The sequence below is a fragment of the Anguilla rostrata genome, chromosome 7 (genome assembly GCF_018555375.3).
Source record: "Anguilla rostrata isolate EN2019 chromosome 7, ASM1855537v3, whole genome shotgun sequence".
Taxonomy (NCBI): domain Eukaryota; kingdom Metazoa; phylum Chordata; class Actinopteri; order Anguilliformes; family Anguillidae; genus Anguilla; species Anguilla rostrata.
The window spans coordinates 9,989,512-10,008,662 of record NC_057939.1 but is presented as its reverse complement, the minus strand read 5'-3'; the positions used below and the strand labels follow the sequence as shown (position 1 = coordinate 10,008,662).

General features: G+C 48.5%; 1 protein-coding gene across 3 annotated transcripts in view; it reads left to right on the top strand.

Moving 5' to 3' along the window:
• apaf1 (apoptotic peptidase activating factor 1) overlaps positions 1 to 19,151 on the top strand; it is a 41,295-nt gene that overhangs the window by 9,162 nt on the left and 12,982 nt on the right. For 2 of the 3 annotated variants that reach the window (XM_064342709.1, XM_064342708.1), the window contains exons 13-26: positions 498 to 624; positions 1,090 to 1,215; positions 1,558 to 1,698; positions 1,800 to 1,925; positions 2,291 to 2,443; positions 4,300 to 4,428; positions 4,776 to 4,901; positions 5,348 to 5,467; positions 5,615 to 5,740; positions 9,068 to 9,193; positions 9,313 to 9,447; positions 11,222 to 11,347; positions 14,476 to 14,601; positions 15,173 to 15,319. In XM_064342709.1, the coding sequence (XP_064198779.1) occupies positions 498 to 624; positions 1,090 to 1,215; positions 1,558 to 1,698; positions 1,800 to 1,925; positions 2,291 to 2,443; positions 4,300 to 4,428; positions 4,776 to 4,901; positions 5,348 to 5,467; positions 5,615 to 5,740; positions 9,068 to 9,193; positions 9,313 to 9,447; positions 11,222 to 11,347; positions 14,476 to 14,601; positions 15,173 to 15,319 (1,834 nt within the window). Of the gene's footprint in view, positions 1 to 497; positions 625 to 1,089; positions 1,216 to 1,557; positions 1,699 to 1,799; positions 1,926 to 2,290; positions 2,444 to 4,299; positions 4,429 to 4,775; positions 4,902 to 5,347; positions 5,468 to 5,614; positions 5,741 to 7,989; positions 8,107 to 9,067; positions 9,194 to 9,312; positions 9,448 to 11,221; positions 11,348 to 14,475; positions 14,602 to 15,172; positions 15,320 to 19,151 lie in introns of all 3 variants that reach the window. The other variant, XM_064342707.1, reaches the window with a different exon arrangement.

Below are 19,151 nucleotides of genomic sequence, written 5' to 3'. Positions count from 1 at the left end.
CCTCACGGAAAAATGTTCCACAGGAAGTGCTTGATTGTGTGCGCTGAGCACGCACAGACGCAGTAATTTACTGCAGTATTTTGGGGGGTAGCCGGGCTTCTGAATTAATGAAGCTAGCCGTTTCCACACGGAAATAAGCGGAACGGTTTGAAGCGTTTAAGGAGCTCCTCAGAGACAACATCGTGGCAGATGTTCTCGTTTTAGCGAAAAGAAGATTCGCTTGTCTGGAGTATTTGCTTTGCACATTCGGCAATTATGTAAAAACACAAGTGTTGTTTTTTAATTCCCAGGTTGCACGCTATTACATATTATTTTGGGGCCTGATTTAAACCCATTGAGTCTGAATACGTGTGTAAGATGGGGCTATTTGGTAGTCTTTGATTTTCCAAGCTGACTGATAAAGGCTTGGGTACTGTTCTTGGTGTTAATCTGCAAACAGAGAAGTTATTGAGATGTTCTGTCTGCTTGATAGCTCTTGGATCTTCTCTTTTTGTCAGAAATAAGAGCAGACTGGAGAATTTGTCTCGCTTGGTGGTGCAGCCTCAGCAGGGACCCATCTTCTACGCCTGCTTCTCCCAGGATGGGCACAAGATCGCCTCCTGTGGGTCCGGCAGCACCGTGCAGGTATGAGTGAGACATGGAGAGTGGGCTGGCCATCAGCATGTTCTCCCACGGAGATAGTCTGTAGGTGGATCTTCAGTGGTCCTTTTCATGCAGATAAATGCATAGTTGACTGTCATTGGTCCTTTTCAGCCAGAGACCATAAGAGTCGATGTTATTGGTTGGTTCTTGATGCATCGGTAGCAGATGCTAATGTTTTAGCAATGACATCATAATAGCCTCCATAGAAGATTTATCGTCTGCACTTCTCGTTTCTGCCTTGACATGACTGCTGCAGAAAGCATGCTGTGTACATTTTGTCCACTAGAGGTCACACTCTCCTGAAGGGAAGCAAAAAGGCTGCATTCTGAACGTTTGCTTGTCCGCATCGCTAATAGGGTCTACTGCAGAACTAGTTTGTGTGTGTGTGTGTTTGAATCCTTTGACAGATTTGCATGCATATCTGGTAAAGTCTCTGTGTGTCTGCAGGTCTTTAAGACCACCTCAGGAGAGAAGATTCTGGAAGTTGAGGCCCACGATGACGAAGTTCTGTGCTGCGCCTTCTCTCCCGATGACAAATTCCTGGCCACCTGCTCCAGCGACAAGAAGGTTAAGGTAGGGCCTGTTAGAGCATGGGATCAGACCCCTCCAGCCCTGGGAACGACCGTACACGTTCATCTCTGTCACTGTATCACCACGTCACAACGGCTGTGTGGTCCAACATCTTTGTGTATGTGTACGTTCTGTGTGTTTGTGTGTGCGTGTATGTATGTGTGTGTGTGTATACGTTCTGTGTGTATGTGTGTGTATGTATGTATGTATGTGCGTGTACGTATGTGTGTGTGTGTGTGTGTACATTCTGTGTGTATGTGTGTGTGTGCCTGCGTTTCTGTGTGTGCGTATCTGTGTGTCGTCTGTGTGTGATGCCGGTTTAACTCCACGTGTTGACTGATCCAGATTTGGAACGCGCAGCGGGGCACGCTGATCCGGGTGTTTGAGGAGGAGTACGAGGAGCAGGTGAACCACTGCCAGTTCACCAACACCCGCCGGCGCATCCTCCTGGCCACCTGCTCCAACGACCCCTTCGTGAACACCAAGGTGAGGGGCGCCTCGGCCAGGTGCATCGCGTGGGGCACGAGACCCCACATCCGCCTGATTACTGACGTGTCTGTGTCTCTCTGTGTCTCTCCGTTCCCTAGCTGTGGAACGTGAACAAGCCGTCCTCTCAGAACACCATGTTTGGACACACGGAGCCCGTGAACCACTGCTGCTTCTCGCCCGATGACACGTACCTGTCCACCTCCTCCAGCGACGGGACGCTGAGGGTATGAGCTCCGCCCCGCCGTCTCCGCCTGCTGTCTGTCTCTGAGCATCACTGCACCTGTCTGTCTGTCTGTCTGTCTGTTTCCCTGCTCTGCAAATCTCTGCACTGTCTGTCTGTCTGTCTGTCTGTTTGCCTATTTTCCTGCTCTGAGAATCTCTGCACTGTCTGTCTGTCTGTCTGTCTGTTTCCCTGCTCTGCAAATCTCTGTACCTGTCTGTCTGTCTGTCTGTTTCCCTGCTCTGAGAATCTCTGTACCTGTCTGTCTGTCTGTCTGTTTCCCTGCTCTGAGAATCTCTGCCCGTCTGTCTGTCTGTCTGTCTGTCTCTGTGCTGTGGGAATAACTGCGTCCCTCTGTCTGCTCCCCAGCTGTGGGAGGTCTCCACTGCGAACGAGTGGAAGTCCATCAACGTGCAGAGCTTCTTCCCAGAGCAGGCGGAGGAAACGGGCGTGCCGGTGAAGTGCAGCGCCTGGTCAGCCGACGGGAAGCGCATCATCTGCGCTGCCAGGAACGTGGTCTTTGTGAGTGTCTGTTCCTGTCTGTACCTGTCTGTGCCTGTCTGTGTGTGTCTGCCAGGAACGTGGTCTTTGTGAGTGTCTGTTCCTGTCTGTGCCTGTCTGTGTGTTTCTGTTTGTGTCTGCCAGGAATGCTGTCTTTGTGCCGTCTGTGTGTGTCTGTACCTGTCTGTGTGTGTGTGCTAGGAACACCGTCTTCGTGAGTGTCAGTGTTTATATATGCGTCTGCCAGGTGACCCTGACAGGTCCACCCAGTACTAGGGCTCTCTCGCTGTTCCCCAGTCCTGTTAACGTATGCAAACCTGCAGTTATTTTCGTTTCTGAAGTGAATGGCAGTTGTGTGAATTCTCACCTCATCCTGTTCCAGAGCAAACCTGAGTTATACCGCTCACATTTACTGGAGCGTGTGGTACCTTTCACACATTTCAATGAGCAAAAATATATCCCAGAAAATAAGGGTGAAAATGTGGATGAAGAGGAACGCATTTTGTTTTTTTCTTCATTTTTGTCTACATTGCACTTTCGCAGCTGTTGTTCATACACATTTATTACACAATTAGAATATGACAGGACAAAGTGCCTTTTCCATCTGAATTCTCCAGGCATGCAGTATATGACCACACCCTTATATTGCTGATCTGTGTCTGAACGTTGCATAAATATAATGGAGAACCGATACTGATGGTTGCCGGGTCACCAGTACAGATTCTGGCCTTTTGACAAAGGCAGTCAGTTAGAGCCTGCGCAGTTATGAAGCCACCTGGCGTTAGACAGAGCTTTGATAATTGATTTTTCCCAGCAGATGCCCTTAAACAAGGTGGCATAAAGAGCTTGCATATCATCCATTTATACGGATGAGGGTTTTACTGAAGAAATTCAGGTTCAAAGAAACTTGCTCAGGGGAACAACAGCAGTTGTTCAGGCATGTGGTTGTAATCTCAGTGACCTAAGCACTAAGCTGCACTGACACACACGCCAGCGCAATTTTGCATTGAAAGTCTTCATTGTGTTAGCTTCGCTTTACGCATATCAAAGAATGGGCAGCCCAGGTAAGTCTTTTTAAGAGTACGAAATGTAAAGAGAAAATGAAAGGGAGCGTGGAGGGGGGGAGGGGTAGCTGGGCTTGGAGAGGGTGTGGTGGGGTGGAGGGAGCCAACGTTCTGACAGAAACAAACGCTCTCACGCGCTTTTGTTTTGTTTGACGTTTCACTTTTCTTTCACAAGTTCTTACTGTGCGCTGTACTGACATGCAAATGCAGCATAATGTTTTGCTGTGAGAATTTCCAAAGACAGCTACAAATTGCCCCCAAAATTGAGTCGAGAGGGGAATTATCCTAAATTATCCTAGTAGGAAAACTCTGGGGGAGGTGTTTAGCTTAATAACAAGAAAGTCTTTTTCGATACCGTCAACGTTTACTGCACTGGGAGCTTTAGGAAATGATTTGCAAGCGGTGCTAACGACACTACTTTGAAAGCAGTCTTTTACATTGCAATACTACATTAGGCAGTAAGTTACTCTCAAGCCAAAACATCTAGTTATGAAACCACTGCAAATTAACTAGCTAACTTATTACATGAAGATAGCTGACTACCTCCAGTAGGACTACTAGTATCTCGCTGGTCAGCTAATGTGCAGGTGTCTGAAATACGTGTATAACTTTATAAATTTCTAGTGGAGCTAGGGCCTGCAAGATCCTTCCAGACCAAATTGCTCACAGTTATATGAAGATGAAAAACTACAAAAAGGCCTTGAATGGCATCATCTTGCCGTTTGTCCATTTTGCACGCCTTGTGTAATTCTGTGGTTGCCTTTCAGGGTGTGTGGCACGGTGACTGACGTGGCTTTCTCTTCCCTTGGGCAGGTGTTTGACGTGGAGACGGCGGAGTTCCTGTCGGAGATTCGGACGAGTTCCCTGAGCACGGTGCAGTTCTGCGACACCTGCCCTAACAGCCAGCTGGTCGCTCTCGCGCTGTCCCACTACACCGTGGAGGTACGCCGCTCGGTTGATCCCTTCTCCCAAACCCCAGAGAAGGGACAGCGCAAGTCACACAGCCAACATGAAACACCATTAGAAACCACACAGCCTGCAGTACACAGTGTACACTTAGGGACGGCGCCGAATACAAATGCCATAATTGGCCAACACTCGGATCATGCGTTCTCTCCGAATGTTTTCTCCCCCAAAATCTGCCCCCAAATATTATTCAGATTCTGATCTTTTTTTCCCCCCCACCACTTTGATGCGATTCTCAGGTGTCAGCACCAAGTTGTCTCACAGTTTGTCTGTCGATTGCTGGCTGCATCTCTTAGCTTTTCTCCTGTGTGTTGTCCTCCCAGCTGTGGGATTTCATGTCCAACAAGAAGGTGGCTGAGTTCAGCGGGCACCTGAGCTGGGTCCGCTGCGTCCGATTCTCCCCCGATGGATCGCTCGTGCTTTCCTCCTCCGATGACCAGACAGTGAGGGTAAGCACCCAGAGCGTCCCTTCCGCCTCTCCCCTCCAGTGTTTTCCCTTCAGCATCATTAATCCTGCATTCTTCTTCTTTCATCCCTTTATCCATTTCTGGTCCTCCCCTGTCCAACGAGGAGACCTCTTCCCTTAGGAGCCACACGCAGTCTGGCAGGAAGATGAATAATTCACTCTCTCCTCCACCTCGCTTCTCTCTTTCTTTCCCTGACTGTATCTCTCCCTCCTCCCCTCCTGCTTTCTCTTTTCCTTTCTGTAGCTCTTTCAGATGCTGCTGATGTTGTGGCCTCAAAAGTTCCACATCTTGGGTCTGAACAAGAGCAGGGCTGTGCTCTAATCCCTCTCTCCATCAGAGGGGCTCACACTTGTACACTAAGGAGCTGTTTTCCATGACCATTCCAGCAATTATGTCACTTCCTGTTTCTGATTTCCTGTTCTGTGCAGCTATGGGACACAAAGGGAGTCCACATCTCCTCTGCTGCCTCTCTGAAGAGGGACTGCGATGTGCTCTTCAATCAGGATGATGTCATAGTGGTTGCCGCTGACAACAGAAACCATGTGCAGGTCAGGGGTTCATTCTGTGTTGCCCATGTGGCTGGCAGGTGTACAGATGGGTGTTCAGGAGGCAAACAAGATGGTGTATTTTCAGGTACACAACAGGATGGCAGGTGCGTGTGTATGTGAATGTCTGTGTGTGTGTGTTGTTCTCAGGTGCAGAATGGTAGGACAGGGGAGGTGATGTTCCGGTCCGAAAAGCAGGAATCTCGGGTCCGCTGCATGTGCCTCTGTCGGGAACCGCTCGCCGCTGTTCTGGGATGTGAGGACGGAACTGTAAAGGTTGGAGTAGCTGCCACATCTCACCTGTCACATCTAAACCTCACCCGACACAGCGCAGCCATACAATTTTCCTGTGATAGCTCTTCTTCAGCTGCCATATTTAACACTCAACTGCAATATTTAACCCTCACCTGCAATATTTATCACTTACCTGTCATATTTAACACTCAACTGTCGTATTTAATCCTCACCTACAATATTTAACCCTCACCTGTTAAAGCTCATCTTCCTCTTTTATAGCTCACTTTCATTTCAAGATTTAACTCTCTCATCAACGCTCATGATCACCTGTTCCATTCTCACGACCCCCTCAGAAACAGAACTGTCCCCCTCATCCATCACCCTTCACTATTTACTCTCACCTTCTAGAACCATCCTCTTCTCAAAAATGTCCTTTTTGGACTACTATCAGATTGAAGGTCTTTCATGGTTTCACTTTTTACTCAGGATTAAATCTTCTGTCTTTGAATTTTTAAAAACGAATTTATGCTTCGTTTGTGAAGTGTTGTCGTGTTACAGTAGGTGTTCTTGGCTCATTTGAATAACTCAGGAAGTTAAATCCGATTAAATATATTAAAGTCATTTTCTGCTCTGCACTCCGTGAGGGTATTTAGTTAATCACTTGTCATTGTGCGTTATTCCACTGGTTGTGCCACAACTGACTGTTTATGGCACTATGTTGAAATTTCATTCTTCAGCTTAGCTTTGAATACCATTCAGTGACATGTTATGGTTTAGTCTTAATCCCTTTCCTGTTTTAATTCCCTGGATTTTCAGGCCATAGGCCTCAGTCTGTCAGAACTAACGGAAGAATGTCTCTCACTGTCTTATCCAACGGCGACACCCCACAGGGATGTGTTCCCTGTCCCCGTGTGTACGTTCTGAACGTCCTTTTTCTAGTATTCTTATATCGTCGCTGTTCTGGCTCCCCTTAGCAACAGTGAATCACTTACCACTTCAGAATTTACTGTCTGGCTTCTTACAGTACTGCAGTGATTGTTTCTCTGACGTGCGCAACTTGTATAAAACAGAAGGGACTTTTGATTCATCACTTTGGATGGATAACCAATTTTTAACTTTGCAGTTTTTTCCAAAGCACAATAAGTAACTGATAAGTAATTGTGGGGTTTTCAGCATGAGATTATTCGTGTACAAATAAGGTCCCTGAAATGCAAAAATGGACTTGAGTGTCCTTGAAAATGTCCGGGGATTAATATTAGAAATACTATTGGGAGCCTGGGGCAAACCCTGTCTCCCTGCAGACCCATTAGATGTGCCAGACTCTCTTGGCTACAGAGGAAGGCGTTTTGTGGCCAAAGTGCAGGAAAGAAAGAGATGGTCGGTGTTCTGAGCTCCAGGTGAGAAGCGGCCATTTTGTCTGTCCAGCGCAGGTGTGGATCAGCCTGGTGGGGAGGTCAGAAAGGGCTATTTTTGGGTTTTGCAGCACAGATGGGAAACGGGCGCTGTTTTGTAGGACAGGTGGGAAACAGATGGTGTGCTCCCTGAACTGCAGGTGTGAAACAGCCATTTTTGGTTTGTCAGCACAGGTGGCAAACAGACTGTTTTTGTCCTCGAGTTCAGGTGAGAAACAGTCGGGTTGTTTCCTCAGCTGCCGTTGAAAACTGTGGTGTGTAACGTGACGCGCAGGTGAGAGAGACTGTAACATGAAACGCAGGTGAGAAAGATGGCCTGTGGAAAGATAGTAACATGAAATGTAGGCAGGAAGGATGCTTTGCAGGTTGGAATGCAGACTTTCTGTTGGGAAGCTCTGGTGATAAACACGGTCTGTGCTGATTTCAGGTGGGAAACAGGCTGTAGATGGAGCTTTATCACAAAGCCGTAAACCACACCAGGGCTGACAACTTGCGAGTGTTTCCACAGATAACAGCAGAGATGGAAAGGAGGCAAGAGGAATTGAGACATGACAGGGACGGAGAGAAGAGAGGGATGGAGAAAAGGGAGGGGCTGCAGTGAGATGTCAGAGCATCTTGGCAATGTCATCTCATCTCACTTTTAACTGAGTTAAAAAGCCAGATGATAATGAGGAGTTTCTGTGAGGGATGTGATCTCTCACAGGCTGCAAGGATGTGACTTCCTGTCATCTTTCACAGGCAGGAGGGATGTGACTTCCTGTGATCTTTCACAGGTATGAGCGATGTGACTTCCTGTGATTTCTCACAGGCAGGAGGGTTGTGACTTCCTGTGATCTCTCACAGGTATAAGGGATGTGACTTTGTTATCTGTCACAGGCAGGGAGGATGAGCGCTAGGCAGGTCCTGAGGAGCATCAGCTGCTGGGCCCTGGAGATTCTGAACCCAAACTGGGGGTTCATCATGGCACTAGGACTAGAGACAGGCAGGGTACAGGTGGGGTACACCCCATATATATGTGTGTGTGTATATGTGTGTGTGTGTGTGTGTGTGTTTGGCCATTTGTGCATGGCGTGTGTAGCCTGCAGTACTGAGTTAGTTATGGAAGTAGGGCTAGAAAGAAGCAGATGGCTTTTTGTAATCTGTCTGTCTGTCTGCTACACACAGCAGACACAGCAGGGCACACAGTCTCTAAAGCCTTTATCTTTCTCCCCTTTGAAACGTGGATCTGACACTCTAACATCTCCACCTCACTTCAGACGCCATCCATTATCCCAGAGCCGACTGCAGGCTTCGTACTGGAGGAGCGGGAGAGAACAGTCCTCTGGCTTTATCACTGAGCTGTACGGGAACTCTCGCTGTTCCTCCGTTTGTGATCAGACGAAGCTGCGGAACAGTTTGTACGCTCATAGACCGCTTCCAGTACCAAACATGAGGCAACCAACGTGTTTGGTGATCTAGAAGTTTTACCAAAAAGCAAAGATCCTTCATTAGACAGAGGCTTTATTTTAGTTAAGGTTGCACATAAAGCTGGTGGAGCAGATTTATGGTAGTTATGGGTCATCCCATGCTGTTTACTGCTGTCATCCAGTCACAGCAATTCCCTCCTCCCTCTTTCGTGCTCGCTCTCTCGCTCTGTCAGTCTTTTCTGTGCTGTTTGTCTGTCTCATGCTCTTCCTCTCTCTGTGTCAGTCACTCCCTGGTGGACATTCGGTCCTTCATTACTGTTGTCACATCTCATATTTCATGCTTCTGTTGCTTGTTGAAAGTATGGATAAGTAATTATCCTCTCTTTCTCTCTCTACCTGTATGACTGCCCTGTCTCTCTGTACCTGTATGACTGCCCTGTCTCTCTCTCTCTCTCTCTCTCTCCCGCCCTCTCTCTCTATATCTGTACCTGTACCTGTGTAAGGTGTAACTGTCCTGTCTCTCTCTAACTCACCTCTTTTTTAACCAGGTGCTGGAGGTGCCCTCAGGGAAGCTCCTGTGCGCCCTCTCTGGTCACACAAAGACAGTGCTTCACTGTCAGTTCAGTGCTGATGGACACACACTTATCACATCATCTGAGGATGCAACCATCAGGGTAGGTCCTCCCTCCCTCTCTCTTTCTCTCATTTCCTCTCTTTTTCCTCTCTTGTCTGTCTACTTATCTCTTTGTCTGCTGGTCTATAACTGGTACGTGCTCTCTGTCTCCCCCTGCAGGTGTGGAAGTGGAGGACCGGGGAGTGCATGGTGCTGAAGGGTCACACCGAGCGAGTGAGGAAGTTCTTTCTTTTGGAAGAAGCGTCCCCCTCTCCCCCTCGGCTCCTGTCCTGGTCCTTCGATGGCACGGCCAAGGTAACTTCGCCCACTGTCCCTGCCCTGACCTCTGACCCTTGTCTGACGCAGAATCTGGTGATTTGTGCTTGGGCCTTCACTTGCAGGTGAATTTCAGGAAGAGACTCGGGTGCAGTGTGGAATGTTCTGGAAAACTGGGTGAGAACGTGCGAACGTTAGACGGAGGTGCCAAGTGCGGAGTTGCGCGCCGACGTGTGGAATTCACACAATGTTGCTGCGTTGTTGTGGGCGCACGGCAACTCTGTGATAATTCTGGAGACGAGCTGCGGGAACGCTGCGTCCTTACTGGCTTCGATGACTTTCTGTTCCAACTTTACCCCACTTGTTACTGGCTGAGCGATGTGAGGGGCCGGATCATGTCGTTCTAAATTTCCTCAGAGAAAGAAAGTTATCCCATTAATGTGTTGAATCTTTTAAGATCCAGAAATTTGGCCTTGACCTTGTGTGTGAATTAACTCTGAGGGGAGCTTTCTCAGTGCTCAGTCAGCACTAAGAACCAGACTCTGAACAAGGACTTTAATTATAAATGCTAGAACTTCCTCAGGGTGAAATTTATCCACAGTAGGCACACCTCCTCCCTATAGAAGGAGAGAAAGAGACTCTTTGAGCCTGTCACCCCAAACATAAACATGTGCGTATTTATTGATATGCTATTGTTGCCGTTATTGTTATATATTGTTACATTTATTATTATTATTATTATTAATTGAATAGTATTATTATTTTACATATTATATATATAATGCAGTAACGTAACCTAAATTATGAATTTGAATTGAGAGGGAGAGAGAGAGAGGCGGGCTCTCTGCGTTCCTGACTAGCGCTGCGTCTGACGGAGGAGATGGGTGGCACAGGAGCTGTAGCCGTGCCCAGTGCCCCTGCAGTCTGGAGCGCCGAGGAGAGACCAGCCTGTCGGTCTAACTCCCTCTGTTTGCTTTGCAAGCTGTGAAACGCAACGAACAACACAGAGGTCCACGGGACTCCAAGCCCACGTTCCCCACGACGCGCAAACCGCGCAGCCTGAGCTCTGAGGGAACTCAGCCGCTCTTCCTGTCCTTTCGCCTGACAGAAGACGGGATCATTTCCGGTGGGGGAGCCCCTTCCCGATTAAAAAATTGAAGTGTTGAGCATAACCGGGGGCTCCTCTCTGCTTCTCTGCACCGTGACGGTTACAGTCAGAGCTCCGGGAACGCGAATCGCCCGGTTATTTTTACCGCCGCGCTCGCGCGCGGGGGCGGAGCCGCGCGGCCAGATGGGCCCTCTTCCTGCCGTCTGGTGGGGAGCGCACGGCAACCGGGCGCCGAGCGGCGCCATAAAAGGAAACGGCCGATTCGCCGTTTTTTTTTTTTTTCTGTTCGTCTCGTGTCTCTCATTTCGAGCGCGCGAGAGAACGCTAACAACCGTCGCAGTCAGCTCGCACGTCTGCTTTTTTATTTTTGGGAGCGGAGGTGTGCTCTTCCTTCCACACCTTCCCGTTGAACGTGGCTGCGCTACTGGAGGTAGCATCAGGACCATAACTCCCCCAACCCTCCTTCTATTAGACAGTACAGAAAGCAGTGCTGACAGTTGGAGGTGAAGGTCATGTGATCAGAGAGGATGAGTGTCAGGGCCAGGAGTGGCTCAAGAGCAGAAGTGGCTCTGCACTGTGTGCTGCTCAGCCTGTATGTGTATGTGTATGTGTGTGTGTGTGTGTGGATACATACGATCAGTGTGAAGATGACACACAGAGCCTGGTGTTCAGAACGCGCTTGCCTGACCTCTCCCCTCGCTCCAGGTGTGGAACGTGGCGAGCGGGGAGAAGATTCAGGACGTGGCCTGCCACCAGGGAGCCGTCCTGTCGTGTGACGTGTCCCCCGACCGACGGATGTTCTCCACCGTGTCGGCAGACACGACCGCGAAGGTAACGCGGGTTCGGCGGGAACGGGGGGGGATGTGGAATTAACGGCCTGAGTTAGCATTAGCGACATAGTCCCACTGGTGGGTGTTTCTCTGTGGGACAGAATCAAGGGTTGAGGGGGCGGGGTGGGGCGGGGCCCGGGGGGTGTGTTCTGGAAGAGAGGGGTATGACCATGGGTTCGGTGTGATGTAAGAAATGTGAAATCGAGTGGAATGACATTGAGGGGTAAATGGCCCTGCCACAGAGCAGCAGGGCATTTGAATTCTCTGCGACCTATTAGAGGGGAACGATCGATTGAATTTAAGATATCGAAAAAGCATCTCCCTGGAAACTGCTTGGCGCTTAGCATTTAAACAGCGGAAATAAGGGACCCGTTTTTGTTTGCTATCTTTAAAACACTTCCAGTGTGAGCTGTTAAGTGGCATTAGCGCTGAATTCTCATGAATATTGATGACACCCAGCACAAGACACCGGGCTTCTGACTGAATCACACTGGATGCGTCTGGTTGTCCATATGCGGGGCGCTCGTATTTGTACATACGCGAGCGGGGAAGCGGTTGACAGGGTGAAACTCCCTTCTCTGATGCGCTGGCGAGAGTAACACCCTCCACAGGCACCCAGCTGTGCTGCTGCATGATGCTCGGAAGTGGGTTTTCTGCCTGCCTCTGTTCGGAGGTAAAGCCGTGTCTCTGACGTCCAGACGCCAACACTCCGCCACCATCGGCTTTCAGCCAACAGAAACTGCACAGTCATTACCTCAGCCTGCGGTAGTCATTACCTCAGCCTGCGATGGTCACTACCTCAGCCCGCGATGGTCATTACCTCAGCCTGGGGTGGTCATTACCTCAGCCTGCGATGGTCACTACCTCAGCCTGCGATGGTCACTACCTCAGCCTGCGGTGGTCATTACCTCAGCCTGCGATGGTCACTACCTCAGCCTGCGATGGTCATTACCTCAGCCTGCGATGGTCATTACCTCAGCCTGCGATGGTCACTACCTCAGCCTGCGATGGTCACTACCTCAGCCAGCGATGGTCACTACCTCAGCCTGCGATGGTCACTACCTCAGCCAGCGATGGTCATTACCTCAGCCTGCGATGGTCATTACCTCAGCCTGCGATGGTCATTACCTCAGCCAGCGGTGGTCATTACCTCAGCCTACGATGGTCATTACCTCAGCCAGCGATGGTCATTACCTCAGCCTACGATGGTCATTACCTCAGCCTGCGATGGTCACTACCTCAGCCTGCGATGGTCATTACCTCAGCCTGCGATGGTCATTACCTCAGCCAGCGATGGTCATTACCTCAGCCTGCGATGGTCACTACCTCAGGCCGCCACCCACAGCGTCGCTTCCTCCGCCAGCAGACGTCATCGCTTCCGCCAGCCGCCCGCAGAGCCGCCCGCTCTCTGCTGTGAGCTCGACTTTGCTCGACTTTGAGACCGTTTCGTGCGGACGGCCTGCGCAGATCGCTGTTGCTAAGCGCTGAGGAGGGAATGCAGTTCGCTTGTTCAGATGGAACATCAGGGGCTGTGTTCACCAAACACCTTCAGGCTAGAAGTAGCTCGTATCTTGCTGATTTAGGAGAAACTCTAAATTTTTTATAATTTTAATAATTCTTAATAATTAAAAGGCTATTTAAATGCTGGTCCGCTAATTATTTTACGAGCTGCCATACATGTAAGAGGCTGAAACTTAGCTAAACATACTGACTTTACTTCTCAGTATATTATTTTTGGTTTCGTGTTAAATCAACAACGCATGGCCTACATTTTAACGTAAAAATCCTTATTTGAATCTGGGAACGTGATTTGCACATCCCGCTACGGTGTTTCTATGGTGAATTGCTGACGCAGACCCATCCCCTGTCAACCAATCACTGTGGGCATAGTCAGTAAGCTAGTTCATGAAACACGATTCATAGCAACAAGGTCATCCATAGCAATGAGGTCAACCCATTCTCTTTTAGCTTAAGAGTTCTCCCCATTCCTTAGTAAAAGTTGGTTTTGTGAATAGGTTTTAAGGTTTTAAGAAAACTTTTAAATAAGAACTTTAAGTGCCACTTTGGAGAACTCTTAGTTTTAAGATAAAATGTTTTGGAATGTGGCCCCAGATTTTTATCTGTGCTCTGTCTACGCCCACTCTGGGTTCCATGGAAGGTTTTGTACAATTCTGGTCAGGCTTTTGATTAACAGGGTGATTTGTCCTCTTTGGAAAGCGCATTTTGCTTATAGGAAAATGGTCCGTCACTGTCTTGTATTATCAATGGGACTTTGGACTGTGCTAGCGTTTGAATAATAAGGTCTGAGGATTTACTTGGATTGAATAATGGAGTTTTGGCAATGTGCTAAATGAAATGACTGAGAATTTGGGTTTTATTTGGATGAGATGTTGGGCTATGCATTGTGTTTAGGTTTGGCTAATAGGTGGAGGGATTACAGTACTCTGGATAGCATAATGGAGTGTGGTCTTTAATGTGGAATTGAAGAACCCAGCTAAAGTTTCTGTGTTGTCTTCAATTATGCCATGCACTGTGCAGTTGAATAGAATCTTCTCATTTATGCATGCGGTACAGTATTTTAACAATGGATCGATCAGAATCGACTGTGGACCACTGGCTTTTCTAATGGAGATCAGCCAGCTCTGTCTGAATTTATTTAAATAATTAGAATAAATTGCAACCTCAGCGGTCTTTATCAATTGCCTAAAAAAGTATGAGACATGAGTTTGATTTGAGATGTTCGTGACATAATCATTGTACTGAGGTAGGAAATGAAGATGAACTGTACTGTCTGACTTGTATCAGCTATGCTCATCTATCTGACCTCTGACTGGTGAGGTTGGGGCTGTACTTTGAGAATATGGTCTTTTTATGTTTACAGTGGTGTTTTGAGTTTTAATGACCCTGTAAAAAATCATAATTATATAATATCATTAAAATTGAAACTTAAGTAAGTAAAAAGCAGTTGCACAGGGTCATTAATTAAAAGCTTGAGCTTGCTGGAATTTAAGCTCTTCTGTTTTGGCCCATCACTGTCAGCTGTCCCTCAGGTGGTGAACCTGAGTCCCATGCCAACCCTCTCCAGATCGTGGCCCTGTTCTGTGCCCTCCCCCCCCTCCACCCCCCCAGATCTGGAGCTGCGAGTCCTGGTCCCTCCTCCACGAGCTGAACGGACACCAGGACTGCGTCCGCAGCTGCCGCTTCTCCTGGGACGGCAAGCGTCTGGCGACCGGCGACGACAACGGCGAGATCCGAGTGAGTGCCGGGAGAGGAGCGACGGGAGGAGGAAGGGAAAGAGGGAAGAAAGGAAGGATGCGACGAGTGGTGAAGGGAGGGCCGTTAGGGACCTGTAACTAACTGTATCCTGTCACTGCTTCAGGTCTCATCAGTACAGCCTCATACGTGTTAGCATTCCTGAGCTAACCAATGACAGGTATGCTGTGAGCTAGCCTGGTTTGGAGGATGCAGTCTGCTTCTCTTGTCTAGAAGCTATAACAGTGCTATTGAGCTGGATATAGAGGGACAAACTCTTGGCCCTTTGATCACTGAGAGGAAAAAGTATGCTTCAGCCTCTTTGAAAGTTGTGACTGGTGTCACAAGACTTCCTGGTCTACATCATCAGCACTGTGTCGGCATAGCGACCACTAGTAAGAGAATAATAAATTATAGCAATAAGCATGTTTTCATGCGAGAAATGCATCTTATGCATTCTGTCTTTTATAAATAGCGTATGCAAAGCATTTGGCTTGTAGGCACCATTTACAGATAAAGAATCTGGTCCACAGGAAGTAGTAGTTGTGTGTGACACGTCTCCCATCTCCCTCAGCTCTGGAGCGCCCTGGACGGTTCGCTGCTGCGCATCTGTTCCCCTGGCAACAAGGACTCCCTGGACTCCCTGCATGGGGGCTGGGTGACCGACCTGCACTTTTCCCCAGACAGCCGAACGCTGGTGTCCACCGGCGGCTACATCAAGGTGAGGCTCCGCCCTTCCACGGCTGCTGTTAGCATTAGCTACGTGCTACATTTACACGCACACCAGTACCCCGGTTATTGGGAATAATCGGTTTATGCCAGTAATTAGATTGTGCAAACATGAATATGAGTTTTTCTCCAATAGCCACGTTTATATGATTCGTTAATTCCATAATCAGCGTATGAAGAAGACGAATGACATGACAGTAACGCGTTTACATGCACCAAAAAATGGAAAGACGGGAAAAATGCAGGTGTCTTTATTGGGTTTTGAATATGCACATTATGACCTTACTCCGATAAAGATAATCAGATAAAGGCAGTTACATGACCGTTTAAATAACCTGTCCATTGCTATAATTGGGGTAAACTGGAGTGTTGGTGCGCATGGAAATGCACCCATTGGCAAACATCTCACTTTAATCCAGGGGTGTCCGATCTTATCCGAAAGGGGTCGGTGTGGGCGCTGGTATTGTTTGCTCAGCACTGACACCTGATTTGAATAATGAACTGATCACGGTCTTCGATCAAGAGCTTGATCGGTCGAATCGGGTCCCTCTGTGCTGGGCTGGAACAAAAACCTGCACCCACACCGGCCCGCTTCGATTGATGGAGGAGCAGACACTCTTGCTCTAATCCGTCTTTCTCTCCCAGAGCTGGGTTTTTTTTAAGAGACGGACAGAAGCAATTCCCTGGCTCACTTGGTTCTGTAGAGGTGCTTAGTTCTGAACGGAGTTAAGATTGGAAAGTTTCTGAAGAGCTGCTTGAACGTGTGAGACACACTCCGCAGTGTGACAGGAGCTCTGAAGCATCGTGACTGCAGCGAGAATGCGACGCGCTGCTCGCTGCGATTCCCTGCGATTCCCCTCGTGAGCGCAGCTCTGTTCTGACTGCAGCGAGAATGCGACGCGCTGCTCGTTGCGGCCGCAGCTGTGCTGCTCTGACCAGGGGGACTGCGACTCCCTGCTCATCCCGCGCGCAGATCTGTTCTGACTGCAGCGAGAATGCGACACGCTGTCTGTTTCGAGCTGCGCTCCGACTGCGGCGGACTGCGACGCGGCGCTAGCCCGCGATCTCGTCACGAGCGGGTCCCCACGTCGCTCTGACTGCAGGGGACTGCGACTCCCTGCTCATCCCGCGCGCAGCTCTGTTCTGACTGCAGGGGACTGCGACGCACTGCGCATTAGAGAGTCCTGTCACAGACTGTGAGGGATCGGGAGGTTCGGTTCTGATCCGCGGCGCAGTCCCCGCGCCTCTCCCCCCGTGCGCTTCTCTTCAGCGCTAACGGGACCTCGCTCCACCGCGCGGCCCGTCTCCGCCGCCCGCCCTCCTTCACCGTATTTACCGCGGAAGGAGCCGGGGCTCTGGTGTCAGTTAGCCGAGGCCTGGCCGCGTGGTCTGTTTGGTGAAACGGTATTAGAGAGAGAGAGAGCCGCGGCAGAGGGGAAACACAAATAGAACAGCGCGCTCTCTCTCCTGCACCTCTCCCATCTGTCCTCTGCCTTCTGGAACATTCCGCTCACGCGGGGGCTTCCGCCGCACACCGAAGCCCGGGATGCTCTGCCGGTGTGGAGAAGCTCATTTCACATCCCTCACACGGGCTGCGGGGGGATTTGTGAGGGGGGTGGAGGGGGGTGGGGCGGGGGGGGGTGGGTGAGGGCTTTTCAGCGGTGTTGGCAGCATCACACTGCGCTATTTATTTCTCAGAACGCAAACGCACACATGCATGCAAACACACACACAAACACACGCACACGCACACTCACAGACGCACACACACATACACATACACGCACACACAAACACACACATGTAGGCGCAAACACACACACACACACATTTTATATTGGGCTGACAAAAGGCTATTTCGCTACCTTGGCTAGGACACAAAAATATTGTTTTTGAACCGTTACAAGAACAAATATGACAGTTTTCTGTTTTCCGATTTGCAAGAATACACAGAGCCCTGAATTCTTTCGCAGGTTTTTTTTTTTTAAAGCCAATCCTCAGGCTTGCCAGTCACATACAGTCCTCTAAGGCGGTTGGCCAGCCCCCTCAAATCAAAGTTGGCAGCTCAAATAGTTCTAGCTGTCACACAGCAAGGGCGTTTCATAGAAATCAGCTTAGGGAGCAGGAGATATTCTTTATGCGCATGGGCTGTCCAGCCATGGTCATATTTTATTAAAAGAGTACAGCCCAGTCAAAAATAGTTCAAACAAAACAGCCACCTCTCCTGTCAGAACATAATGACCACCATCTTGCACATAGTGTACAAACTACATTTAAGGTGGGACGGGTTGTATATAGGGGTGATCACCTGCAATAGTTGTGCTGTCAGTATTTTTAAAATGCCAACGGGGTTTATTTCCTGTGTATTAAAGTCCCATCTGGACACAATTTTGGAAAATGAAAGAAATCTCTCGAATCGCCAGTGAAAATAAAAAAGAATGCTTCTGCATTGCTTGTGAAAATGCTAGCCTGTTCAGTGCTAGCTGACATACAGTAAATGCATTTCCTTAGTGATTTTATATAAATGCACAATGTATAGCTTATCTCCTTAGAGTCCAATCATAACCCCTGTGCTTGTGTGAGAACAACACCACTGTGCCCTGTGTGCAGTAATAAACTGGCTTCTTATTCCAGTTCAAATAAATCGACAAACCAGTGTAACTGCAGTGACATCATTCCATATGACCGTCCCATGTCCGCCTGTCATTGGCTTCAGGCCAGAAACTGCGTTCCGTATGTATTGGTAGGTGTGTGTGGTACGTCTGCTCTGTTTTGTATGAGTTACATACTCCAGTTAGTGAGCTGTTATGTTGATTTGCCGCTCTTTGCGTTGTTTTATGGCTTCCCCTGTCTCTGAAAAGTACAGAAAAATCATCTAAACTGTGGTCTGCTTTGAATGTTCCAGAATTTTCCATCTAATTTGGTTGTCTTGTCTAATTTGTGAGCGTGCCAAAGTGTATTTGATTGATGAGCAAAGGTCACGTGCAATTAAAACTAAATTACAGGAGTCGGGTTCATACATTAGCCGCTAACCGTGAGGCAGGGATATATTTTAGATTTAATAACTCCTTTTTTCATCTTTCAGGACTTCAGACCGCGCTTTGCCAAGCATTGGGAACATTATGCTTTCCTGGAAGGTTTATGATCGAATTAATGGCCACAATCTTATTATATGTATTCTTATAACAACCTTGAAATTGTCTGTGGAAAATGTAGTACGTGACCATGAACAGAGAAACATTAATCACTATGACACTAATACTGGCATAAAGAGTTTCAGTGGATGCAGAATATTAGTATAAACCCCCCGGAAAAAGATATGCTTACACACTTTTACAAGGGAAACATTTGCACATACTGTACGTCCACAGGCACGCACACACACACCCAGACAAAGACCTGATCGCTTATGCCAAGATAGTATACCCAGCAGAGAGGGTTGGAATTATCTACACATTAGTATCGGTTGCACCCATTACTGGATGCTAAGGGGAACAGCAGATGGGTATTACATTCTGGCAAACAGGTGCCACCAAATAGTGTGTCTGAGACCATCAGCAGTTTTATGTTTTATTGAGTGACTCAGCAGGTTGGAGAGTTTAATAGTTTACACAGCGTGGACACCCCTTGGACCATTTTTACACCAAGCTCCGTTTGCTGGTATATCAGAGAGTAACAGTAAACAGATGTTCCCATCCAGCATGTTTGCTGGAGAGATAAGTAAATAGATATTATGACCCAGCACTGTGTCACAGAGACCAGTAAACGGATGTTCCATTCAGTGTGGTGTCATTGTAGCTTGTCAGAGTCAGAGAGACACCAGA